Below are 14490 nucleotides of genomic sequence, written 5' to 3'. Positions count from 1 at the left end.
TAAGAAGTCAACAAAAAAACAAAAAAGCTGGAAAAATGGCAGGTACACAATTTTGATAACTCACCCATTTATTGTCTGGGTGTCTCAGTGGTGCGTCAAACTCAAATTGTCTAGTTTTATTCCCAAATGATTAAATGGTGACAAAATGGTCTGTAAAAAAGAGATGTCAGCCGTGTGACTGACAGCTCTTGTGATATGAACCTCTATGCTCCTCCTGGAGCCTACAACAGCCAGCAACTGACTGTGTAGACAAGTGAGAAACTCTCTCTCATTTCTCCGCTCTGCTGAGCCATTTACATGTCTGCCTCTGGATGACTGGCGCATCATGTAGCCAATGAGATTTCACATCCACTGATACACTTAACTTGTGTTAAAAATGATGCAAGTCTATGTAGTCTGTTTTTCTACTGGAGCACCTGTTTTTGACTATTTTGTATGCATAAAGTTTCTGATGGATTATGACTCCAAGTGGTTCAACAACAACTCTAAAGTTGCTTTGGGCTAGAACTGGGAATAGGAGTTTTAGGATAATTTCCACATATTTCCAGCAATGGTTTAAATCAACAGTCAGTTTAAGGTGTGACAACTTGTTCTTTAATTAAAAACACAGTCATTTGTACAAGAAATGTACACATAAAAATATACACAGACAACTACATATACTTTATGAATTACTGAAGACACAATGTAAGTAGACATGAAAGAAATGCACACAAAAGGATGAGAAAAATGCCACAAAAAAAGAAAATGTGTTACGTTGCTTTGGTCTAGTCACAGTGGCTACATCTGAAATAGATATTTTGTCTAAATAAAAGACAATGTCACTCTGTTATACGATTTAGTGTTTTACATATTTACACAGAAAACGGTTATGAAGAGAACTGGGATATGGGGGAAACACGGATGTCTGGGATGCACACGGCACTTTTCAGTGAGGGCGTGTTGCTAATCTGTACCTGTGCTGCATCTGTGGTGAGTGAGTAACAGTCGACAGTTGACAAACCCAAGTCGGTCCATTCAGAGTCACTTCCCATGGCTTCATGTCAACAATGTAAGCACAGTGCAGACTTTTAATATCCTACCAAATCTCTCAACGTCATGCAAAACAGAGGCCGATCAAATATACGGATCGAACGTTCTGAGAGGGGTTCGAATGAATTTCCAGGTACAGGAAAACAAAACGCGTTCTTTGTCCCTCGAAAAATGACCCGCCTCATGCCTTTAGAAAACGAATGACGTGCACGGAGACCCGACGATGAAGAAGACGTGAACCGGGGTGGTACTGTGATGCTGACGATCAAATGAAAGATCAATCAAAAATGGAGAGACAACAGATCGATGAAAAAGGTTTTAACAGCTGCAAAGTTTGGTCAAAGTTTGGTAGAGTGTATGTTCGTGTCACACGGATTATATCATGTAAACATATTTTCATGCATTACAGTATTAGGTGCACTCTTTCTATGCTGCCGCCTCCATTTAGAACTGATCCATCATTTGAAATATAGGTATGTGATAGATAGATAGATATATATATATAGAAGTCTTTATACTTTGTATATTAAACCCACACTTATACCAGTACTACAACAAAATATCTCCAGGTGCTATATATAAAAAAATATACAACATCTCCTCCATTATATAGATTTCCTTTTAACTATTATTCCTTGATATAGACTCTTTGTAAAATAAAAGTTCTCTCAGCCCACGACTGACCCGCCATGCTCAGTGTTATACACAGCCCTGCATATACTGTGAGAAAAACAGGGCTTCAAATGTCAACATGCTCCTCACTGGTTTATATTTAGGGCTTTAATGGCCGACCGACCTGCCTTCAGGAGGACATTCAGTGCTGGAGCATCTGCAAACTCTCATCTTGCCGCTATCTGAACAGGATTCCTCTGACATCCGATATAACAAAGACATGCAGACATGCTAGTCTCGTTACCTGTATAGCAGTCAGTGAAGATTATAGTCCAGGGGAGACTAGGAAGACTTTTAAAAGTGTGTTGTTTGGCTTTGGGCTGCCAAACGCTAAATAAAGAGCACTAACGGGAACAAAGGGGAATAAACAGAAACTCTGAATAAGCATGCCGAATCTCTCTCTCTCTCTCTCTCCGATGTCACGACCACACCAACAGAATATGCTCCACTTTTTTTCCTGATACCGACTGCTGAGGTGCTTTTCACTTAAAAAAATAGCTGAGATAGAGACAAGCAGAGATAGAGACAAAGGCAGAAAAAAGACAGAAAAAGAGGAGAATCAGCAGCGCCCTGGCGATTCCTCCCATGCTACAGTCCGCTTACTAGTGCTACATAATCTGAAAAATGTAAATGTTTATGTTAGAGCTCGCTGCATTGTCCGGATGAGTCTGAACGCAACAGCCAGACTGTTGGTGGTCTCGTTCAAGTAAAGCGCTTCCTTCCAACGTTTGGTTTCTGTGTCCTCTGCGGTTTAGGGGGGAAATGACAGAATAGGATGTCCACATGTGATCAAACCACGAAAAACAAAACGTCAAAACCCGGGTTTGCTCGAGTTTGGCGGTTGGCTTCGCGAGAATCTGGAACAAAAGAGAGCAGGAAAGCTGTGCAAAATCACACCACTTTTCCACTGGTGAGCGGAGTGTTTAGTTGCCGGTGACGACCATCGGTACTGCATTTCTCTGGAGTGCTAACAGTCACAATACATTCTTCTTCAAACACGCAGGGCGCCTTTTTTATGATTTGTTGGCCTGCCATGAACTGCTGATCCTCTGAACACGATAAAATACTAACAGCAGGTGTTGTAAAACGCGCTGGGGTTTTTTTTTCCCCTTTAGCCGTTCCTTTGAGGACGCATGCGGCGGTTGTTGTTGTTGTTTGGGCAGATGAGTAGGTCATCCTTAACAGCCAGCGAAGGTGATGTTGATGGGACTGCTGTGGGGTTTAACCTCCTGTGCTACCAAGACATGCGTGAACAGACTGCTGTGCATGTAATAACATTTTTTTGCTTCAAGTTCCTGTCAATTTTGCGATTACCCTGATTCGAACGTGGTGTGAGAAAGAAACACTCTTTCACCGCTTATGCTCCCACAGAAGGAAAAGGAGAAGTCTTTGTGCTGGCTTTGTAGTGGAGTAAAACCCATTTAAAGCGCCAGGAAAGATGCCTCATAAGGATTTACTGGAGTATACGTCTGTTAGTAAGAATGCACCTTTGGGAGATCTCCCTTTTAAACAGTGAGTGGTGAGTGCTCGCTCGGTGGTCCAGGTAAAGCCATGTTGAAGATAGTGCAGTATTCGGCCCGGAGTTTGGTTCACACCCTCCGAAGCTCGTTGTGAGTTGTGTTGCCATGTTTCTGTGCACAGATTACTGCAAGCGCGCGCTTTCGTTTCGTTAGATCTCAGTGGCAGTGATTTCCTCAAAGTGGATGTCGTTGCTGCCACTGTGGACCTCGTAGTCCTCCATGTCCCTGTTCTCCAGCTCCAGACTCAGCTCCCTCATCACCCGCTCAAGGTCCCGGTTCCGGCGGTACATCTGGATGTAGTTCTGCTGCAGCTGCTTCTGGTAGCGGATCACCTGAGCGGAGGGAGGTATAGTGAGTGAGTAAAATCGGGGTGCATGTAGGACACGGAATGAAAATGACGCAGACCGAAGGATTACCTTCTCCTTCTCCTCCTGCCACACCCTGCGCTCATCCTCAAACCGTGAAAGATGCTCCTCGCTCGTCCTCCTCTCATACATGAGTTCAGCTTTCAGCCTGTCCACCTGGAAAAGGACAGACAGGAAATGTTAGAAACGTCTGGCATATGTATAAAATTCCTTTACTTGAACATAGCAGTTGAGTACATAGTAGAGTCCAAACGTTAGGGAGGCAAAACCCACCATGTCAGGCTATTTCACACTAACTGCTAGACATTATTTGACAGATGATACTGAGATGTGGTAATGTTTTATTTTATCCAATTACTTTTTTTTGTATCCCTCCTGCCTCTCAAAATATTAGGAGGGAGAACCTCCTCTGCCTCTATGGACCAGCCTCCCCTGATGCTGTCTGATGATGAATATGATCTGCGGCTCTCTTATCAATTGGAAATAGGGAAATAGTTCATTTCCTACTTTTAGCAGGTTTACCTGTTTTTAAAGGCCTGCATTAACACTCAAGCTTACTTACAGAAAAGACTCACTTACAGTAACTTATCTCTGACACTGTCTTTATTTCGTAGTCCACTATAGTTAGGACTACGGTTCCCTTGATGTGTAACCCAATAAGTTCAGCCGATTGACAAAAGTGTTCTGCATTAAGGTGAATCGAGTGACATTCTTCTGTCCTGTTGAACTACAGCAAACTCCTGCTGCCTCACAGGTTGATCGCGTGGTGTTCCCCTCCCCGCTTTTCTCTGAATCCCAACGTATGCCTGGAAAAGAACACGTACCTGTTGCCTGAGTCCCAACACTGTTTCAGCGTTCTGCCTCTGCGCCTTGGCTTCATCACTCTCTCCTCCCCACACCAGATGAGTCTCCTCTCCATCGCGGTACACGCAGGGGCTGGGACCGCCCCTTCCTGTCACTCCTCTCCCCTGCTGGAGGGAGAGGCTCATGCACTGCCCCTTCACGGTCGCGTTCCCACTGTGATTGGACAGCGTGTCGCGGAGGCGGGCCGACTCGTCGTCCAAGCGGCCCAGTTTCTCCCGGAGCAGCTCGGCTTCGCTCTTGCGCCTCTGCAGCTCGTTCTCGCAGACCTCCAGCTCCAGAGATCGCGTCCGCAGGGCCGCCTGGGCCTCCTGGGAGCGAACCTGGCTGGCTTGCAGCTCGGACCGGGCCTCTCTCAGCTGGGCCTTCAGCACCACGATGTCGCCGGCCTTCTGGCTGAGCTCTGACTGGTTCTCCTTCAGCTGCTGCTTGAGGAGGGAGATCTCCCCTGACTTCTGACACACCTGAAGGGAAAAGAGGAAGCCAGTTAGAGCCAGAGAGGAGGAAACGCCGAAAATACAGAACAAACTCACTGGCAGATTAAAAACTGACTTTTTGGATTTGCTTGCTACTTAGAGGAAACCCTCAAATACTTTTGAGCTTATAAGATTCTGAAGTTAATTTAAGCCTACCAACTGTCACCCCTTGCTTAACACCTTTCTTTTGGGGGCATTTTTTTGTGCTTTTATTAGAGAGAGGTGGAGAAGCTCCCCCTGCCAGACTCAAACAGCTCTCCACTGTCTGACTCACTCACCTCCCACTTAGTCTCCTCCAGACGTGGTCCCAGCTGGGTCTGCTCCCTCTGGATGGTGGCACACCTCCTCTCCAGCGTCTCTCTGTCCTGCAGCAGAGAGGAAAAGTCCTCCTGCAGCTTCTTTTTCTCTTGCTGCAGTTGAAAAACCTGATGACACAAAGAGAACCGCGTGGATGTCGATCAAGAATGAGACAAGCAGCCTCAGAGGCAGAACCGTAGGGCTTACATCTAACCCACGAGAACAGCAAAGTAATCATTTGAGCTCAAAGATCTTTCAACTCGCAGTCTTCATCAGGGCATACGAAAAGGTAAGGTAAGGAGAGCTGCTGCAACCTCTTGGCTAGAAACAGTGTCAGGTTGTTTTTCTTCCAAATAGATCAGCCAATTTTTGTGTAACTGTTTTGAAAGGCTTTTAAATATTTAGCGTACCTGTAACTGTAGCACCTGCTGTGCCCTCTGGGCCTTCTGAGATGCCTGCTTCATCTTTGCTGCACAGCTTTGTCTAAGCTCCTCCATCTCACTTTCACAGCGACGCTGCTTCTCCTCATACACCTTCGAGAGCAGGAGACATGGACGAAAGGTCAGAGGTTAGGGGATCATCACCCTTACATGTTTTGGTCTGTGTGGGGAGAGCCTTTACGCCTCACCTGGCAGATGGCTGCTTCATTCTCATCCAGATTTTCCCGGAGCTGCTGCAGCTCCAGGTCTCGCTCCCTCAGCTTCTCCTCCAGCTCCCTCACCACTCCCTCGTAGCCCTCCACGGGTGGCGGCGAGTGGCCGCAGGATCCGCTGTCCGACAGGGGCTGCCCGCGCCCACTTAGCGACCCCGAGCCTGTGCTCTTGCTGGATGAGGAACGTCCACTGTCTGAGTTAGAGTGGCCGTGGCTCGCGCTACCGCCTGAAGTGTTTCGGCCCAGGCCCGTCACAGGCTCCAACTGGCCCCCGGAGCCAGACCCGGAGCTGGAGCCCTCACTGGGGGCCAGGCTGTAGCCGGTGCTGCTGTGAGTCGGCAGGCTGGAGAGGGAGTTCCTCCCTGAATCTGACATGGAGCAGGACTGGCTGCTCCGAGCGTTGCGGCCGCTGTAGGAGCTGCGCTTCCCCTCAGAGCTGGAACTACTTCCTCCAATGTTGGTCGTGCCGCCGGCGCTGTTGGATCCCCCGAGGGGCAGCAGGAGGTTGAGGCTGGCCTGGCTCTCTGACAGACTGCTGCCCCCTGGCCGTGGCGACAAGTAATGCACAGAGTGACGGTTCTTGGGAACGACGGGTTTGAAGGCCGTAGGGCGGATCAGCACTTTCTCCATGTTCTGAAAGCACAACATTTAAAAAAAAAAAAAAAATTGCATTAGTGAGTGATAAAAGCTAAGCTGTGCTAATTAGCTATGCCTGAATAAAACTCATTAGAGAGGGGTGAGTGATATGCTGGCAGGTCACCCCCCAAGGCTCTGATTAGTTTAACTGTGGTTTAATTGATATTCATGGGCTTCATTAAGCAATTTTCTTAATGATTTTTCTAACATCTAAGACGGAGAGACGGGCAAGTAAAAGAGGAGAGGACGGAGGAAATCTGATTAGAGGGCAGAAAGCAAAGAGGGGGAAGAGACGAGGGGCTGAAAGCTCCACATGTTCTGTAAGCATTTTACTTAACGATCTTCCTCAGGGTTCACTAAATACGTCACTAAATTTAAGTGAGCGCTGACATTGATCATGATGTGTCTGCAAGGTGAGCAGCCGTCGAATGATCCATCCGAGCCTGTCGGGCCAGTGATTAAGCTTCCCCTCCGGATCGATGGAAATAAATAGCCAATTAGACAGCCGGGGCAGTCCGCTGTAAAACATGCCGGCCCGTTCTCAGAGGGAGTGCAGAGCATGTTCCACGGAGAGCAGAGGAGGAGGGCCGTGCTGTGATGTTTAATGTCACAGTCTGGGATTAAGGAAGACATTTTTCCTGGGAATATCTTCAGGTCAGAGGTCAACCGCACTTAGAGGGCTGATGTGTGTCGTACTGAAAGGTGCTAAAACACTTCAGGGAAGATTCAACTTGTGTTTTAGTTTGCTCAGGAGATGACGCGTTGCGGATGAAAGCTCCATTAGAGGCTTGTAAGTGGACCTTGAGTAAAAATAATAATACAGTACATCAACAATGAGTACAGAGAAGGAGAACCTCTTAAGCTTGACCCTCTACCAAACACACTTTCAGCATTTCTTCACTGCAGTTTCTCACTACGGACACTAATGTCGGTCATGCCGATGCATTGGTCTGGCTCTTATCTGGAATTTAGCAGTGCAATCGACCATAGCCTGACTGTTGCTGGTGTCATTATTTAGGAATTTTTAAAAGGTAAGATAAGATCTTTTTTAAAAACACTGACCCTAATCGATTGAAGGCAGTGTTTAGAGTCAGAGGCTCTGATCTCATGCTAACCAGTTTCCAAATAACACGATAACATTTTGAACCCTTCTAGCGAGCAGATGGATATTATTTAAATGGAGGCAAACACAGGCTCCCATCCACTCACCTAAAAGACTGAATTGTCTCTGAGAGGGTGTGAAGACAAACTGTGAAGATTACCCACCTTTTTCTTTAAATTATTGCTGTTAATGTTATTATCCATTTTCCTCTCTACTCACCAATATAGATACATCTGCAATAAGCTAAATATATCAGTCTTGACCATTTATCGGTGTAGTTCTACAATCTTGGACGCCTCACCTTCTCTAGCTGTCCAGACACCGGTATGAGTTTGGGAGGAGGCCCTCCAATGTTTCCGTTCAGAGTCCTGTTGTCCCTTTGGTCCTCCGAGTCACTGTAGGGGCTTGTAGCTGCCAGCACCACGTTGTCGTTCCAGTCTCCAACCACAACCTCATCGCTCACATGCCCAAAGTTTCCATTAGTGCCGCCACCTACTGCTCCAGCAACCGTTCCACCGCCTGCTCCGGCAGTGTTCCCAGGCCGTGGCTGCTTCTTGGTGGGCAGCGGAGGAGGCAGAACCTGGGCCTGGGGCTGCGTTTGGTTGCTGATAACCAGCAGCTGTTCCAGGGAGCTCCCGCTGCGGAGGGTGTTATCCTGGAGCCGGAAGCAGCTGGTAGCCGGTGTGGAGCGGCGTGACTTGGTGGTGAATTCGCTGGCGGCCCGGCAGTGTCTCTCCTGGTACGTCCGGCCTGATATAAGACTGCTGACAGAACCCATGGCTGTCCCGGAGCTGCAGGGCCCACAGGGGCCAGGGCAGGGGCCTGAGGGGGAGTGGGATGATAGCGGTCGGCACTGCTGGACGTCGAGACCTGGATTGGGGTGGTCAGTCACGGTCACAGGTAGCGCCTGAACCAGAGCCATGGCACCCCGACGGCGTCAGACACACCACGCACTCTGATGAGGGAGAGAAAAAAAAGGAAGTACTTTTAATTAATACAGTCATGCAACAGATGTGACTATTATACTTGCTCTGAATAATATGGTTAGTGATTTTACACATACAGAACTTAAGTCTGGGTCTGCTGAATAGCGAAGTTGCCTGAGTGGATAGGGGTTTTGTGCCTTGCTCAGAGGCACCTCTGCAGTGGCCCAGAGGGGACCTTGCACACTTACAGCTGCCACTCGACACTCCACACTGACTTGTGGTCCATGCTGGGCTAGAACGAGCCAAGTCCTCCACATAATGAACTACTGCCGCCCGAGTTGGCGAGCTGCTTCCATGCGTGCAAGGTTTTTCATTTAAAATTCATAAGCCATAATACCTTCTTCCAAATGCCACCATGACTAAGTTTATGACCCTTTAGCCTGCTAAAATTTAATACATCTTCTCAAATAATTTATTCTGTCACTCCTGACTGATTCATAATGCAAAAATCGACGTAGACTCAGGACAAAGACAAGAAAGGCTGGCACTAGGACCCAGCGAGGACTGCTGCGGGGAGCTGCGCTGTGGAGACACCATGAACACCCGGCTAGGCAGTTTGGATCAAGTCTGCACAGCCTTCAACATAAAGAAATGATGGTTAAGACACAAGAATAAGAAAGTGTTTGAAGTCTGAGCTGTTACTGATCACCAGCTGGCCTTACTCTGAAAAGTTCATGAATCAGGTTAATGTTTTGTCATATTTCTCCCCATCATGTGTTTCACACACGACAATGAGAGACAAGAATGTCACTACAGTAGATCTGTGTAACTGCATGGCTCATCAAACACGGGTGTGAGTAATCATGCTAATGATGGCTGGAGTCGCAGTTAAGACCATCGTTGATGGTAGACCTGATCTTTTCCTCTGTTGCAAGTCAAACTGCTGCCTCTGAATTAAGTCTGGTAAATTAATCATAACAACTTTCCAAATGAACATAACACATGCTATAAATAACAAGTAATGACAAATCTCAGCCACGATTTTCCTTGTTTCATAATTCAGTGTTTGAGTTCAGTTGGGTTCAGATTTTTGAACCAGCCTGATGACGACCTGCAGTTTGGTGAAGTCACTTTTGTAATGATCGGAGGTGTGGCTCCAGTGTGCATTTACTCCCTGTGCTGAAAGGATTAAATGTAGAATGCCAACACAGAAGAACAGAGCTTTGGTACAATTTGGGTATTCCCATTTTCTGCTACTTCATACTTCTACTCCACTGCAGTTTGGAGGCCAGTGTTGTAATTTCTATTCACTTCATTTACATGATAACTTCAGTTATCAGTTACTCTGAAGATAACATGCAGCATCAGAGCCGAAGCAGCATATTTTTTATAAAGGTTCATTTATTTTACTGGCAATTAACTGATTCTGGAAATTGAAAAAAAAAAAAATGCAGAATGCATGTAAATTCGTGTATGACTTCCTTGTACTTGAAGACACCAAAGTAATACTTCAATATTTTATCATACATGACATCATCTTACTGACAACAAAACACTACTAATAAGAATAGTTCTCTGTGCCTGTGTGAGGATTTATTACACATGATTTATTGAAACATAAAGTCATGTTTTATTTCTTTTTCTAGTGCAAGTTCAGCAGAAAACAAGGCAAACAGCAGACATTTTGACTGGATCATAGCAGGGACAGCACAGATGTTATCAATAACAACAACGATCTCAGTGACACATGACAGTGTGCCTGGATGCAGAAGACCGAATCTGAAGCAGCTGAATGAGTTCAGCCATCATTAACTTCATCATTTACATCCGCACTCTTCCTACTGTAGAAGTATCAGACTTGAGACTAACATAAAACATTAATGCAGGATGCTGATAGTTGTTAAAATGATTTGTGGTTAGCGTCTCATTCAAATGTTAAAAATAAATGAATGCGAATGAGACACATTATGTGGCAAACAGCTTCACTGTCAGTCATGAATTACATGGCTAATCATTATCTTTAAATCGTTCAATTCAAAATGAATAGAAACAAGATCCTCAATATTTGCATCGTTAAAACTTGACAGATTTACTTTACACACAAACTTATTACAATGAAATAAGTGTGGCAACGGAAAAGCCAAACTACCTATTGATTTTAGGCCTGCTGCCACTGTACATCTGATTATTTGAAACATTTCTCCCAGAGTGACACGTCCCCAGACCCACCCACTCATTAAATACACTCCATGTCTACGGTGACGCCGCTGCTAATTGTGGGTGTCACTGACGAGGCAGGAAAGGGGGAAAAGAGGATGGATTTAGTAAAAGACTGAGGATGGAACAGGCAGAGGGAGACAGGATGAGTCGCGGTCATCACCATCTGCAGCTGCTCTGTGATTTTCCTGAATGTCCCTGTCTGAATCCTGGTGAGCAGTCATCCTGTGTGTTACTTCTAAAAGGGTTTGAAAACTACTCACTTCACTGTTTTATGATCACGACGCTCACACGCCTGTCAGAAAACCTTTGAAGAAATAACGAAATAATGGCCTCACTTGGCCACCGCACTATTTTTAGGATGAGAAACATGGATACATATGATTAACACAATAGGAGGCAGCAGATTAAGTCCTCCATTTGGAGATAGTATTATCAGTGTTGGTTGCCTGCGGGGATGGAGAGAGGGGACACATATCCTCAGCCTGTCGTGCCAAGCCCAAATCCGTCTGGCCAAGTGGAATAATCCATGCCAGCTATGGCTGCACACAGTCTGCCAGGACTAACACAATCGTACAGACTGACACTCAGCGACGTGCGCAAACACACACAAAAAGATTAGATGCATCAACAGCCCATCATTCAAGTGAGCGCTGAATACAGAACGACTCTGATGATCTAAAGCTGTGTAAATATTCCCAACAAGACACTGAAGTGACAGACAGGGAAGAAGACGAACAAGAGGAGCAATATTCAACCAAACGCTCAGATCAGACTGCAGTTTAGTGCCAGACTCCTCTGAAATACATATGCTGATTCACAAACAAACAAAAAGCATGAAAGTACAGCACAGAAACACCAGCTATCTATTCTGGTAGCTGAGGGGCCTCAGTCAGTTTAGTATGCACCGAATGAAGTGGCTGTTGGACCATCTGAAACACCCCCCGGAGTGTCGTTGAATCAAACTACTTTGTACAAAGTGGCATCTGACCCAAAGTGGCAAAAAGTGTTTAAAACCTTCAAACCTCAAAGTCAAAAAGCCTATCTCACAAAAGGGAGATAAACTGTACAAATAGGGATAATGTGTGACTTCCTGTCTGTCCTTGAAGGCATCATGGTGTTGAAGATCAAATCTTGCCTTATTTTTCTAACCTCTGCACACTAGGCTACTAACAGCTTATAGTGTGCACGGTTGTCCGATTACCTGTTTTGGAAAGTTAAAAAAACTTGTTGAACTAAAGGTGTCGGTATGTTTAAAACGACAAGATACTTACAGATACTTTGGTTTTGTTTGTCAGAAGTTGCGGGTGTAAAGTTTTTCCGATGCTTTTCAACGATCCAAGGAACACTTTGTTTGAATCATACTGATGCTTTTAGCTCAGCAGTTCTTGTAGTTCTGTGTGCAGAGGCAGCAATGTATGCAAGATCTGAACTTCAATAGAAGACATCACTGTCTAAAACTCCCCACTACCCCCGCATGCCTTGGACTGCAGTCACGGGTGAAAACTTTTGCCTTTTTGTCATCAGTGAGCGTCTGTGGCTGTAGTTGGCACAAGTCAACCCTTCAATCTGATTGGCTGCGCGAACCCGAGCACAAAGTAAAGTCATCTCTGCTTTTTCACAGTTCCAATTTGCAGTGTTTATCAGACATATTCTTGATTAGAAGAACCTATATTAGCACGAGTGGTTAAATAAAACATAACAGCTGTGTGTGAACGTACAAGCTTGTTGGTAGTCGGCTGTAGCCTTTGTAGTGTGTTCAAGTGCAGGCCATTGTGAGGCGAGCAATGGTCAGACTTAGTGTGTAAAAATCATTATCCATATTATTCAGGGCAAGCTTGTTGGACTTGGTTTACTGACATCCAGGACCTTTAAGGTGTATGCGTTGGATGTGTCAATGGAAAAGTGAGTGTGGAGGATTTAGGAGCCCAAGATGGCAGCTAGGATGTTAAATCTTCAACTCCTACTGTCAGAAGTAAATCATAAGTAGAACCAGCCCCAGAAATGAGATAGAATGCACTGATAGACTGCAAAAAAGGGAGATTTGCGATTCTAACTGTGATCTTAGGTTTTATCATCCAGCACTACATGGGAAACGAGGACAGAAAACCTCCAGGGTTGGTCTAATTACTCGTCAATTCCTGCCGGTTGACTCGATGTTGACTAAACGGTGAGCAGCTCTGTGAGAGCGTGACAGGGAGTGAGGGGGAGTCAGAGAGAGGAGACCGACTTCCTGGGTGCACATGAGTCAAGCAGATAAAGATATGTGTGGTATGTGATCACTTCCCATGCCAAAATAATCACGCCTCACAACCTCCTTTCACCTTTTATCAAGCCGGTCCCACCTCTTCTCCGCTCCCAGCCCCGACAAGGACCTCTCAGGCAGGGATAATAGAATTAACAACCCCCTGAGAACGTCAACCGTGACACCCTCCCCCCCCCCCGGTCCTAACCCTGTCACCCCCTGATGAGAGGAGGGGAGCTGGTCTGATTCCGTCCTCCCACCCCTGTGACCTCCGAGGGTCCGGTTTTGTTCTGGCTACTCGGGCAACAAATCCCAAAAGCTAATTTCCCCCTCTGATGTTGCTCACTGGTCGTTTCTTAAAGTTACTGAAGCCCTCCTCTCCGCCCCGCCGTGGCTGCATTCCTCCGACACAGTGAAAATACTTTTTAACCGTCCCCCCCAATCTTCCCTCGGCGCTTCCTCCACCTTCCTCATTACGTGCATCCTCCTCTGCTGTCAGCAGCGCAGAGAAAAGCCAGTCATCATCACCAAAAATAGAAAACATCTCAAGTGCCTCAAATCACTCTGATAGTCTTTCATGAGGCGTTTCTCGCAGCGAGGCATTTGATTCGACGCTCAAAAATAAACTCCAATAGTGTTGCAGCCAGCTATTATGGGGTCAACCTGAGGCTATTTTACCGCACATCCTGACACATGAAAACTACTAAATAATGCTGAATTGCTTCTGACAGGAACTGTAAATACGCCGAGTGGTTGTGGGAGTTTACCCTCCACATGTTACCAAATGGTCCGGGATGAGTAAGAGCAGGACTGACAGAAGAAAGAGATTCCCAGGTAGCTCTCTAACAAGATCCAGAAGTGGGGTCTGTGACGGGGAAATAATCCCGTTATGATAAGTCTGTTAATAACGCCAGTATTGCCCAGGAGAGGAAGCCCATTATTCCGCAGCAGCAGATCACCCTTTGCAATCACACGCAAACCTCCGAGCTGTTCCGGAAGACTCTGCTGCGCTCAGGACGGAGTTAAAATAGTGAGGAGAAGTTCAGAAGAGAAAGGAGTGGGTTTTAGGGGCGAGAGCACAAAAGCAGGCAGGGTGGGGGTGATGGCTGGGGGGTTTAGGGGGAATTCCAATACCAGGTAGCCCAAAGAGAGGCTCCAAAGAGGCCGCCTGAGATCCTGGGAACACTGGGCATCTTTAATCCTGTTTGGTCATTATTTGGCCAGCAGACAGACACCGAGGTCTGAGTACCTCTAAGATCTCCAAGCAGGAAAATCTAAAGTGAAGGCAGACGTCATTTCCTATCCAAACCATCCCCTCCACTGCTGAGCACCGGACACATTACTTGTGTCAGTTTTCTTTTCTCTCTTTTATCATCCTTCTTCCACATGTCCGCCTCTTTTAGACACTTTAAGGATAAAAGTAGTGAGGAGGAGAAAGGGAGCTGAAATCAAAACTGTGGCCCTTTGGCTGTACGTATTTGCAGGAATT

At 46.2% G+C, this 14490-nt stretch overlaps 1 protein-coding gene across 6 annotated transcripts in view; it reads right to left on the bottom strand.

Annotated features, from left to right (window-relative positions):
• Positions 1-577: 577 nt before the first annotated feature.
• LOC119034002 (leucine zipper putative tumor suppressor 2 homolog) overlaps positions 578-14490 on the bottom strand; it is a 49184-nt gene continuing 35271 nt past the window's right edge. For 5 of the 6 annotated variants that reach the window (XM_037124684.1, XM_037124687.1, XM_037124685.1 and 2 more), the window contains 7 exons: positions 7915-8568; positions 5852-6508; positions 5634-5756; positions 5205-5351; positions 4414-4914; positions 3641-3745; positions 3374-3556 (listed from right to left, as the gene is read on the bottom strand). In XM_037124684.1, coding sequence (XP_036980579.1) covers positions 3374-3556; positions 3641-3745; positions 4414-4914; positions 5205-5351; positions 5634-5756; positions 5852-6508; positions 7915-8535 — 2337 coding nt within the window. In that variant the 5' untranslated portion in view covers positions 8536-8568. Of the gene's footprint in view, positions 3557-3640; positions 3746-4413; positions 4915-5204; positions 5352-5633; positions 5757-5851; positions 6509-7914; positions 8569-14490 lie in introns of all 6 variants that reach the window. The other variant, XM_037124688.1, reaches the window with a different exon arrangement.

This window comes from Acanthopagrus latus, chromosome 15 (assembly GCF_904848185.1).
Source record: "Acanthopagrus latus isolate v.2019 chromosome 15, fAcaLat1.1, whole genome shotgun sequence".
NCBI lineage: Eukaryota > Metazoa > Chordata > Actinopteri > Spariformes > Sparidae > Acanthopagrus > Acanthopagrus latus.
Note: the sequence above shows the minus strand (reverse complement) of the source record. Positions and strands in the feature narration are given on the sequence as shown.